A 13612-nucleotide genomic window follows, 5' to 3' on the forward strand; every position below is an offset into this window, starting at 1 on the left:
ATTAATTAAATACCAATAAACCTACGTTTTTTGTTATTTGGATCCAAAAGTATAAACTAGATTACGATTATTATGAACAATATTTTTTTACTAGGTGCAATATTTTCCATATGTCAATCAGTTTTTTTCAGGAGGAAAAGGGAGTAGGGACGCGGATAAAATGACAACATATTAAAAAGGTTATAAATAAAACGCAATAATAATGTTTTTGTCATATTTTAATAATGTGCTTATATGTTGCTAGTTTATGTTATATATGATTGAGTCTGATGATTATTCATACAGATACTAGGTCCAAATCTTACTGTACTGTGATGTCTGAATAATAATAATTTAAAATAAAGCACCTATTAATTTTTATAAATAATAAAATTTAATATATAAATACAATACATAAACTAAGAGAGTAACTATGTACTACGTCCGTAGTAATAATACCTCAATGGCGAGTACTTGTTTTTTTATATAAATAAAATATATGTAAAGTGCACAGCACAATCATAATTAAAAAATAACATTAAGTCCTTGAAAGTATGAAATATAAAATTAAAGCTCCAATATAAATATGATCTTTAGGGATTGAGATCAATCATAAAACAAGTTTTTTCATTGTGATCTTTGTAGTTTACAAATGTTTACAAAATTATTTACAATTTATTGCAATTTATATCTTGCTCCATTCACTTTGAAATAAAGCCTCATAAAATCTTTACAAATAATTATTTTTAATAAGAGCTATTTCAGTACCTAACTAATATAACGGAAAATCTCATTCTAAAATACTTTAAAATAAATTAAAAATATGCCAATGGATTGGTGCTAAAGGAACCATTTTTAAATGTGCTAATTTATTAACAATAAAATATGTCAACATGTACAAAATCAACCCAAACAATACCAATAAAACCTAAGTATATAATACGTATGTATAATACAAATGCCAATACAACACAGGATTTTTTTTGTAAATAATTTAAAAAGTAGGTAACTTAATTAAATTAGTAAACATTTGAGTTTCAGTAGCTAGTTGCTTAAAATATATTACATCAACAATTTATAATTTTATAGCTTGGATCTTGAAACTAAAAACCATATTAAAAAGTACTAGCTAACCGCCCGCGGCTTCGCCCGCTTCGTCTAAAATCTAATAAATTATATACTAAATCCTTCTTCTTGAATCAATCTATCAATAAAAAAAAACCACATCAAAATCCGTTGCGTAGATTTAAGCATACAAAGGGACATAGGGACAAAGAAAGCAACTTTGTTTTATACAAGGTATTTAGTGATATACTCTAAAGGGTAACATAATATTCACAATAGAGATTAGCTCAACATTTTATGGATTTCTGTTATAGGTAACCTTTATCTCTGTTTAATGTTTATGAATATATTTTTTTTGTATAGATGTTCTATACATGTCATGTAAAACAGCCAGTTTAGACCGTATCATGTGCTTGAAAATAAAATTATACAGATGTACATTGTACACATCACACAATAGTCTGACCTTGTATAAAAATTTCATGCAAGAGCACAATTTCATAACTTTTTTTTGTTAAAATGTTGTTTATATGTCATAGTTGGACATGCATTTAGAGGAAAATAATAATAATATTTACAAGTTTCGCAGTCTAGACCACCATGTTAATCAACTACAACATTTAAAAGTGGTTTCAAATCTCTTGTATCTTTTTCACTGCTATTGTTAATATTGACATTGTTAACAGGATTTCTAAAATACATGGCAACTGCGATCACAACTAAGCATATTGATACAATTGTATATCCTGTTATTACAATTTTAAACAAAATGTAACACACTATGGCGGTAATGATTAATTCTAATGCACTGGCATATGTTTTTAATATAGAGTTTAAATTTTTTAAGAAGAAACTGGTTACAATACCTACAATTGCACTGTTCACTGTTATTAATATTACAAATATATCGCCTAAGGATTGTAAATCTTGAAACATTGTAGTTACTTCTCCCTTACATATGAGGATGAAAAAGTTGCATAGCAATGAATCAATGTACATAAAAACATTTTGTAGAAATATGTCTACATTTGATCCTTTAGTTTTCAATAAATATTCATTGTATGTCCCAGCAAGGCAAGAACAAAAGTTTTGAAAATTAATTGACAAAAAGTACATGTTGAATATTTGAGACCATAGATCAGTATCACCTTTTGATTTGACTGAAGCTGCATCAAAGTTTTTAATCATACATCCTATTGTTAGAATTCCCAGTGATATCCATTGTACAAAAGCAAGTTTTTTCTGAAAGAGAAACTGTAAAAAAAGAAAATTTTTATTAACTGACAACCATTTTTTATAAAGAGCACCTTTGAAAGTAATTTTTTTTTTAGAATATATTCAATTAATTGAGAAAACAGATTTATAAATCAATATACATATAATTATTATTTGTAACTGAAAAAGATTAAATACCTGGAACAATATAGCTGTTAAGACCACTCTAAATTGTAGTAGTATATAGTATGACGTTGGATCATAATGTGATAAATTTATAAATGCTAAATTATTATAGAAACAGTATAACAGTGAAGGTATAAAGTACAGGAGTAATAGATTATAATCTTTGACTATAGCTTTAAAAAGATGGGGTTTGTTTCTGAAAGAAAAAATAGAAAACATTAAATTACATTAACTTTTGTTACTTTATTATACTAAATATTTTAAGAGATGAATAAAAACTTACTCGCGTTTTAATGTGTACAGAGTAGCTGAAATGACCAATTTTAATAGTTCTGATAAAAATACAACTAGTGTAGTGTTGTAATCATAAACACCATTTTCAGTTTTTGAAGCAGTAATAAAGACACCTAAAATAAGACAAAATTGTTAAGAATGACTACGAACTTGCTTAAATTTTATAACGATAGATAGTGGGAAACTTACCCTGAAAAACAAATAAAATTATGTATAATGAAAAAACTATAAACGCCTCCTTGTTTGGAAACAACTTGTGCCAATCTTTCATCTTGAGATAATACTCTGTTCAATGAATACCTTGATGTGGCTATTGTATAAGTGAAAACCCAATTTTTCGTTACATTAAACCACGACAAACAGCAATTTAAACTTAAACGATACCTACTAGAAATAATATCTATTTTAAGTGCACATTTAATTTAAAAGATAGAGTTTATTTATATCTTGATTGACAATAACTTAAATCGAGTGAAATATTATTAAAAAAATTGTATGTTTTGATTTTTTACATCTATAAACTACACAAAAATCACCAACACAAATAATCACATATATAATTATCGTCTTCCACTTCTATCTGCTGTCAATCGACAACTGCTACTAAATACTAATGACACTTGACAGATTGACAGAGCACCCAGCCACCGAGCACCACTGAGCCTCTGAAACGAAACGATAATTCGAAGTAGGTATTCGTTATTTCTGAGCACTGAGCAATGCTCAGTGAGCATAGCATTGAGCACAGAGCAAGCTCAAAGCTGTCTACGACCTACTATTATTGCTCTGAGACGACCTACGTATTCTGTGGACTACGATAGCAAATAGATTGACATAGGTACGTATGCGTTAATCGTTATCCCGTGGTTTTCCTTTCCCTCATTTTGCTTACATTACATCCGAAAAACCGGTAGGCTACCAACCGGTAACATGAATATGCGAGTTTCAAGCTTAGATCATTAAGTTTCAAGGCACATAGCGAGCACAGTAGATATTATCTACACTAATATTATAAAGCTGAAGAGTTTGTTTGTTTGAACAGAATTGAATTGAGGAATTACTGGTCCCATTTGAAAAAATATTTCGGTGTTAGATAGCCCATTTATCGAGGATGGCTATAGGCTATATATCATCACGCTAAGACCAACAGGAGCGGAGCAATGCGAGTGAAACCGCGGGGAACAACTAGTACTGGATATAATATGATAGTGCTCTGTTTTTACACATCGTTATTCGTCTCGCTATTCGCACTATTGTGTAAATACGTTCTACACCACGAATCACGATATTATGGTGAAAATAGCATACTGGTAGGTACAAGCAATCGCCAATTACCTCGGAAAAGTAATGGAAAGTGTGTTTATAACAGCACAATATAGAAAAAAAAAATAGTATGTGAGCAATGACCTATTATAATTATAGTAGACGCGGCATACGCCAACAACATTGCACTCAAAAACAGCGTAATTAATACATACCTACTTACTAACGCATTATCACCAATAGTTCTCACTTTCACTCTCACGCACGAGACATAATAGATGTCTCACTCATGTACTTCGTAATAACAACTGCCGATTAATTTAAAAAAAGAACGTCCAGCCACGACGCGTCGTGACGCTGAATGGTGCGTGACTAAGTAAAACTCGGGCACTTAGCTGAGTTTTTTCTTGCCAAAATAGAGAGCGGGTAACGTATCTAGCTTTTTTATATATCATAGTATGTGAGTCATCACTCATCATTGTTGTAGGAATAAATAATTAATAAAATCTTGGTGTTGATAGTACTCTTCTGTGCACAGCTTCTGTGGTTAGTGGTACCTACCTACTCTTCCCACTTCCAAATAATTTTTTAACTTGTCATTTGTCAACTGTCAATGTCATCGAAAATGTCAAGTGATTGTGATTACCTTGTGATAACGACAAAGTGATGTGAAATCGAAAAGAGAATCGAATAAGATTAATCTGAAAGAAAATAAGGACTCTTGTTTTGCTTGTAACTAATAAACAAAAGTGATATATTAAGAAGAGTGTTATGTTTAAATTACCTATCATCGCAGACCGAAGTTAGCGAAGTCAGTATTTATAGTGAACGATTGGACGTAGTTGTAGACTTTCGCATATTGCTTGATTATTTTCTACTACCTAAGGTTAATCTTAATTTAAATATGACGGCAGAGGAGGAAGATACAACTTGGTAATTATTTTTTTTTAATTCTATGTTATTTACCTACGGATTGAGTATATTACTCTCTAATTCTATCGTAGATGTTTACATTATGGTTTGATTTTTCAGGTTGATTGAGCTAGAATCTGCGCTTTTAGATGGTTGCTCTGCACAGGAAATAAATCTTATCACCAAAGGTAAAAAAATTCCGGATAGTCTTAGAGCAGATGTATGGCTGGTATGTCTAAATTGTCAAGACAGTGGCAATCAATTGCTTTTGTTTGATGAAATATTTGATTTATCAAACCAAAATGAGCTTAGAGACGATGTTAAAAAATTTGTTAAAAAACTCGATAATGATGATGATGAAAAGCTGTCTGTCATATCAGATATTGAATCAATCATAACATTCTATTGTAAATCTAAATCAATTAACTACAGCCCAAATAATGGATTAGTTGAGATATTATATCCCCTTCTAAGTTTAAAATTGCCAAGGTCTGATACTTATAATTTGTTTGAAAAGATTTTAAAATTATACATTCCAAATGGTTGCGTGCCCAATGGTGTACCATTTCACATATTGAGATTGATTATACAATATCATGATCCTGAACTTTGTTCATTTTTGGATACAAAGCGAATCACTCCCGAGCAATATTGCATGCCCTGGCTTCGATCCCTTTTTGCTGGCACCTGCAACTTGGAAGTTGTTCTCTTCATGTGGGACTTATACTTCCAAAGATCTGATCCATTCTTTATTTTCTTCTTGTGTCTTATCATGATTATTAATGCGAGGGAACAGTTATTGCAAATGAAAGATGAGAATAAGACAACTATAATTGAAACATTAAGAAAAATGCCAGGGGATTTAGAAGCAAATGATGTCTCTGATTTCTGTTCTTTAGCTCATTACTATTCTTTGAAGACACCTGTGTCATTCCGAGAGGACGTTCTCGAGGTACTATTTTCCGAAAGTGGCCTAGAAATAAATTCAAAATTATATTCACAAGCGTTATGTCTTCCTTTGGCTGTCCATGAACTTATTGAGAGTGCAACTGTGGATGCAGTGGACTCGGATACTGTCAAATTCTTTTTAGTTGATTGTCGGCCAGCAGAGCAGTATAATGCAGGTCACCTTTCTACCGCTTTTCATTTGGATTGCAATCTTATGTTACAAGAGCCTAATGCTTTCAACACAGCTGTGCAGGGATTGCTGAATGCACAGCGCCAGGCATTAGCCGCCGGTTCCCTTGCGGCTGGAGAACATTTGTGTTTTGTTGGTTCTGGGAGAACTGAAGAAGATAGCTATGCTCATATGGTGGTGGCTTCCTTCCTTAAAAGAAATATAAAGCATGTTTCTATGCTTGATGGAGGTTTTGTTGCTATACATGATTACTTTGGGCCACATATGACAGATTGCTTGGAGGATCATAACCCAGCTACATGTTTGGTGTGTGCACCTAATAATAACAATTTAGGGAAAGAAGTGAGAGAATCCAAACGAAGGGACAACATTCCAGCTATACAACTATTTAGCAAATTGTCTTCAGCAATGAAGGCAAAAAGTCAAGAAGTAAAAGGAAAACTGATTGAATATATTGTCAATCCTAATTCAGGTGCTAACATAAGTGAATGGCATGTTTCTGCAACTGATAGAAAAGACAACAGGTATAGAAATGTTCCCCCGGTGTTCAGTATCAATGATGAAGAGGAAGATGACTATTCTGATATGAGACGCGATGCTGCAAGCAGTGAAATGTTGGATGAAGTGATAGATATACAGTCATTCCTTAAAAACCAAAATGTAATTGATAGTTTTCAATGTCAGGAAGTATTGTACAACGGACATATGTATGATTCATATCTAGTGATAACAGAAACTCATTTGATAATTTTACGTGAAATTCCAAACAAAAAAGGCCTTGCAAAGGTGTTATCTAGGAGATTGCTATCAACTATTGTTAAAATCACTGCGAAAAAAAGACATCCTGAGCTAATTACTTTTAAGTATGGTGTTCCGGATGGCGACAACTTGCTTATTAAAGATATGGACAGGTTTCTCATTCCAAATGCATCTTTAGCAACTAAAGTTGTATCAAATCAAATAGTCACACAGCTAGATAGTAAAGTTTAGACAAGTTTATATAGTATTGATTAATTAGTCATGTACTTAGTGGTTCATAAAGTCATTAATGATCTTAAAACTACATATAAAAAATAATGAATATTAGATTTGTCACATAATGCTTATGAGCACCGAAGTTTGTAGTCAAGTATCCATACTAATATTATAAATGCGAAAGTAACTCTGTCTGTTATTCAATCACGCCTAAACTACTAAACCAATTTTCATGAAATTTGGTATGGAGATATTTTGATACCCGAAAAAGGACATAGGCTACTTTTTATCCCGGGAAAATGACGCAATCCCGAAAATCACACGGGAACGGGAACTATGCGGACTTTTCTTTGACGAAGCCGCGGTCGGAAACCTAGTTATTTCTATAAATATGCAGTTTTTTTTTGACTTAAAAAAATTATTATAATTCAATTAATTTAAAAATAAATTGGAACAAAATAATTATGTTGTGATTGACCTATCACAATGGTCTTCAATTTTTTTTATTAGACCTAAATAGAACTAACAATCAGTTTATATAAAAATACTAGCTTTCCGCCCGCGGCTTCGCCCGCGTTTTCAAAGAAAAACCCGCATAGTTCCCGTTCCCGAGGGATTTCCGGGATAAAACCTATCCTATCTCTCAAGTTGGATCGAACTGCACATGGTGTGCGAATTTTATTATAATCGGTTAAGTGGTTTAGGAGTCCATTGAGGACAAACATTGTGACACGAGATTTATATATATTAAGATATTTCTCTTGTTTGAAGACTATGTACCTCACACAGTAAATATTTACATTTCAAGGACAAAATATGACCATTTTATTTATGCATTTGGAAAATTGTCAATTTTTTTAATTAAGTAATCCATTTTGTGCAATGATTTTGATGGGGTTTATAAAAATTTGATGTGTGATTTTATATAGGAACATGTTTCTTAACTTGCCATAATTAACTAAGAATAATATAATATAATAATTTTAAAGTATTTAATTTTCCGTATGTATGTCAAATTATAAAGACACATACTTACTGATTTATGTACATTGTACATATTACACATATTATTAAGAAATTTAAATTTTACTAAATATGTAAATAGTTTTCATTATTGTTATGTGTGGAATATTTAAAATTACCTACTTAGGTATCCCTACCTATTTATAATGCACTCTATTCCAATGCAATGGACTGCTAAAGTTCATAGAATATTACCTGCGCTAACTTTATTTATTTTAAAGAAAATTAAAGATATATTACAGGCCTCAGAAATTGAAAGTATTCATTTTTTGATAGATATCATAAATGCACGTAAATCATAGAAATTATAATTAGGATTCTAATACATCTTACTATGTTCTTCAGTGTTAATTTCGGAATATTGTAGTAATATCTAGTTCATCATCATCATCATCATCATCAGCCCATATACGTTCCCACTGCTGGGACACGGGCCTCCTATGAGGGTACAGGCCATAATCCACCACGCTGGCCAAGTGCGGGTTTAATTCAACGTTTAATTCAACGAATAAATTAAATTAAAATGAATATCTAATAATCAGTATGCTTCTTTATAGTAATGTCGTGGCCATATCGTAGATTTGCTCATTTCATGATATGATCGATCATTTCATGAAATGCGACCATTTCACGAAATGATCGATCATATATCATAAAATGAGCAAATTTTCGATATGGCCACGACAGTAACATTAAGTAGTAAATACTTACCAATTAATAGTTCCAATCGAGGCTTGTTATGGTTATACAATACCCTTAGACAATACCTATATTTTACTCTTGTATCTTGTAAAAAAATTGATTTCGTACTATTATTTTTAATAGACTAGAAAAAAATTTGATCACCAGGCTCGTTTCGAACCCGCGTCTTTCGCCTTAACGGAGCGACGCGGCGCCCCTCAGCCTCCCATGATCAAACGAAAGACGCGGGTTTGAATCCCGCCTGAGAATCAAATGTTTTATCATGTAAAAAAATTATTTGATTAGCATTTAAATGCTATAAAAACTAAATATCTAATATTATTTCATATAATTTATAAAGTTTTACGAGTACAATTATTCATATTATTAAATTAGAGTCCTAATACAAATTAATGTATGATAAGTTTATTTAGAAAAAAATATCAATTATTTTCAGTAAGGTGAGTTCGGGTAAGTCCGGACATGGGGTAAGAACGTAATCATCAAAAATTCGGCGAATACGAGCGTATTTATTTACGGGGGCATAATTCTGTACGACTTCATTTTGTTTTGCATCGACCTCAGGTCCTGAGCGTCGCTCCGACGAGCCGCGCGCCTGTAAAGTGGATTTCAAAAAAAAAAATCGTCAGAAAATCATTTTAGAGCGTAAAAGATCGGATATATTTTTTAATCGACCTTATGCTATATCCAATAGAAGTGCAGTTAAAACTATGTCCGAACTTACCCCGAAGAGTAGATACTTTTTTACCATAGTCATAAAAAAATAGGTAAGTGTTGTTTTTAAACGCCTTAAAATCAAAAACTGTTGAGTTAATAAGAACAAACTCATTGTAGAGCAAAGTAATGCTAAATGAATTGTCATTTACATCAGTTTTAAGTACATAGTAAATCTTGAACTAGTGCTGAGAAAATCGGGCTTTTGCTAGACCATTTCAATACGTCTAAAATCCGTCCGGCCTTAGTTCTTAGTTCTTACCCCAACTCACTATACATAGTACAAGCAAGCTATTGCAAAGCCTACAAAACCACTGAGGCGTAATATTACGCCAAATGAATGTTTACAAAAAGAAAAAAAATCTTTGTAACATTACCTTACTGCTGTAATGCTATGAATTAGGTATTAGGTTTCAAATTATAAGATTTTTAAGTTTGTTGTTTGTGTAGATGTCTATTTCATTAATTTTTTTTTATTAAAATATTGGTTGTTTAAATATTTATCAATCATTGCATTTGATTATATTCTTATGTTATCCTTGGTGGACAACAGTTTGACCATCAAACAAGTAAAAATAGTTTATTTTGATGTAGAACTAGCAGTCTCGACACATAAGCTAAATGACGTTAAATAATTTCGTTTATACATAAACCAAACATAAACTCATCCAAGTCTTTTAGTTTTCTATAATGTAGGTATATTTTGTCAAACTAAAATGCTAGTACCTTTGATAACGATAATTATAGTCGCATGTGTTGTAACTTCCTGCGCTTATCAGTTAGCAATACATAGATAAAAAATGCATTCACTTTCTTTGCATAGAGATTATTTATAGGAGTAATTTCAGTAAATAAATTTCAATGTGTATACCAATTTCATTAGGTATGTGATGTGTTTAAACATGGTGTGATATTATATACAATTATTTTGTAGATTTAATAGTATTCCTAGGATAAAAATAAAATTGATTGAAATATTTATGAGTTTTGTTTTACTTACCTATTAATATCACATAAATGATAGCTATTTAATGTGTATTCATTTTAATAAAATACACGTGAGGAATCGTATAAAAATACCTTTATTTTGATTTTTTATTTTCTGTTTCGTATTCAATGCCACCTCGTGGTTAGCATGAGCAACTACATTGAGTTAAAGCATGTTTTGAATCAAAGGAGAATGCCCATGAAAGTATGGACCACAGTATAGTGTTGCGTCAATGCCAGAGTGATTTTGGAGGGTTCTTCGATATTCAAAAGATTTTTACCAATTGATTTTTTTGTGATCAAAACAGGGGTTTTCAAGATTTTGAGAAAAATGTGAATTAACCTCAAAACTTAAATAAACCCGATTTAGTTAGGTTTATGTGTGATTTAGGTAGTATTTTATCGTCTGAAGGTTATTTTTCGTTTAACATAATATTTAATCTATGCGTAGAGCTTATGCTTTCAGACAAAGTCTATCTGTTCATCGGCTAGTGTAGGCATCAGAAATCTTCCGGGACGGATTTCAAGAAAACCTAAATATATATTTAAAAAATGCCAATAGAGTTTTTATTCGGTTTACATATTGTTGTTGTTGTTTGAATCATTTTTTCACTACATATTCGAAGAAAGAAACAAATAAGAAATAACTGGTTACCTACCAAGCTATGTCATAATAACATTTTTTATATATATTTATATTATTTTACTTCACTATCTATGTTAAAACAACCTACTTACAGTGTATAAACAATACCTTACAGAGTGATTTTATGTTAATGGATTTTTTTGTAATTCAATGAAAACAATAATCGATATTAATACATTTAGCTATTTACCATAGTAAATGTCACAATTATAGTTACCGCTTGGTTACCGTGGTAACCGGTAATGGATACTAAATCTATGGTAACGGAACTAAACAATCACATGTCTTATTAGATTTTACAAAACATTCCCTGATCAAAACATATTTTCCGATAGTAAGAAGGCCTCTTAATTGCCGAGATTTTTTTTAAAAGTATTTTTATCTTGATGCATGAGAAAACCTGTACCAAAAACGTAAACGGTAATGGACACTAAATCTATATAATAACGGATCTAAACAATTACATGCCTTATTAGATTTTACAAAACATTCCCTGTTCAAAATATATTTTCCGATGGTAAGAAGGCCTCTAAATTGCCGAGATTTTTTTAACAGTATTGTTGTCTTGATGCATGAGAAAAACCAGTACCAAAAATGGGCATTCTCCTTTCGATATTTGTGTGAAGGCTATTTCTAGTAAATCATAATGTCGTAATTTTTTTGCAACATGTTCTATTGATAAAAATTTAGATACCTACTTACATAGTGTAAATAAAAAAAGCAATCAAATCGAAGTCAAATCACTCATCCATACTCATATTATAAATGCGAAAGTAACTCTGTCTGTCTGTCTGTCTGTTACTCAATTCGCCTTAACTACTGAACCAATTTGCATACAAATTTGTACAGAGGTATTTTGATATCCGAGAAAGGACATAGGCTACTTTTTACCCCGGACATAGGATAGGTTTTACCTGTCCCGGAAATCCCACGGGAACGGGAACTAGGTACGCGGGTTTTTCTTTGACTGCGCGGGCGAAGCCGCGGGCGGATAGCTAGTCTGTATAATAAAGACTACATTCTTCTATAACCAACCTAATTTAGAGAGATAGGTATTTTATTATACTTAATTACCAATCTTTAATGTATTTTTGAGTGATAAATTACGAAACCATAAAGTTGCGTTATTATATTAAGGCTTTTATTTTATAAAGTCGAGGATGAAAAAGTGAAAAAAACAATGTGTGATATTTGAGATCTGTATATTTATAGATTTTTATTTTAAAGAGTAGATAGTTTATAATATATTTAAGGTACATAAAGGGTACATAATATAATGAACATGCCCATATTATCATTATATTTCCGGCTAATCTTTCAATCAGTTTAACTGAAATGAATTCTATTAATTGATAATTGTTATCTGTGGATACAAAGATAGTACTCTAAAATATAAGCATAATTGCTATTTGTCGATGTAGCGTTTACCGACTTGATGATAGATATTATTTTTGTAGTCCGAGCCTAATTTATGCATTTGAATAAACATTTTCATTCATGTGAGGATTTTTGTTGACGCCTCCCTAGCCCCCTTAACCAGCGCAGCGATACCGTGCTATATGGAACTTCGTTCCAAAAACACCTACAATGAACAATCCTCCCAAATACCTAACTTATTATAAATTATGAAAAGAATGAAGTCTTTGACGGTAATTTATCAACCTAACGTTATTTTAACAAAAAATATGTAATAAATAAACAAGATATAGGTACCTACTACACCATAAGTACACATACAAAGTTCAAGTTTCAACTGTCATAGATTTGTTAGTAGGTAAAGCATACTCTTCCAATAGATTGATTGAGATACTTTTATAAACAGTTACTGGTATTTGATTTTCAGATCAGTTGTATGGTCCCAAGCTTTTATAGCAATTGAAGGATAAAACGCAATAGCCTTATAGACGAATGCGTTGAATAAAAATTTGCATATTATTGCTGCATTGCTGTGACCTCACATGGCAAACGACCATCCATTCTTAATAAAGAGTGGGTTATAGGACGGATTTCCCTGTTCATAATTAAATTCCTAGCGGTATAATTTCGTTGTTATGTAGGTACGAGGAGCCATTAGGAAGTTTATTCGTAGAGGAATTATTAGCGCAGAGAAACTAGGCCTCGTTTCTAAAAGCAGATTGGATCGGTTGTCCAAGGTTACAGTGTATACCGACATAACCCAGGACCCTTTCCTCGAAGGCTTTTGGTATGTGTTAATGTGTTTTTTATTTAAAAAATAATAAAATTCATACTGTATTTTTTTCCGATTATCAGTCAAATTGCTTGCAGATAATCAGAATGCCTGCTCAAATACCAAAAAGAAAAAAAAAACCGTTTAGTTTTACATATAGTTATAAATATCGTTAAATGATAAATCTCACACTAGATATATATTATTATAATATTATTCTACCCTACGCTACAAGATGAAGAAGGTAAAAAGACTATGCTAGTTTATGTACCTAAATTCAATTTTTAATTTGTATGATTTACCTAATTCGTTATACATATTTACA

At 31.4% G+C, this 13612-nt stretch overlaps 2 protein-coding genes across 2 annotated transcripts; one reads left to right on the top strand and one right to left on the bottom strand.

Annotated features, from left to right (window-relative positions):
- Positions 1-200: 200 nt before the first annotated feature.
- Positions 201-3352, bottom strand: LOC123693813 (UDP-galactose transporter senju). Its single transcript, XM_045639045.1, has 4 exons — positions 2929-3352; positions 2729-2852; positions 2458-2641; positions 201-2298 (listed from the first exon to the last, which is right to left on the bottom strand). Exons 1-4 carry the CDS (start codon positions 3008-3010, stop codon positions 1648-1650), a joined length of 1041 nt encoding a protein of 346 aa, XP_045495001.1. The 5' UTR covers positions 3011-3352; the 3' UTR covers positions 201-1647.
- Positions 3353-4648: 1296 nt separating this feature from the next.
- Positions 4649-7419, top strand: LOC123693800 (TBC1 domain family member 23). The gene is made up of 2 exons (XM_045639018.1): positions 4649-4935; positions 5035-7419. Exons 1-2 carry the CDS (start codon positions 4907-4909, stop codon positions 7040-7042), a joined length of 2037 nt encoding a protein of 678 aa, XP_045494974.1. The 5' UTR covers positions 4649-4906; the 3' UTR covers positions 7043-7419.
- The last annotated feature ends 6193 nt before the right edge of the window (positions 7420-13612 follow it).

The sequence above is a fragment of the Colias croceus genome, chromosome 8 (genome assembly GCF_905220415.1).
Source record: "Colias croceus chromosome 8, ilColCroc2.1".
In the NCBI taxonomy this organism is placed as follows: Eukaryota; Metazoa; Arthropoda; class Insecta; order Lepidoptera; family Pieridae; genus Colias; species Colias croceus.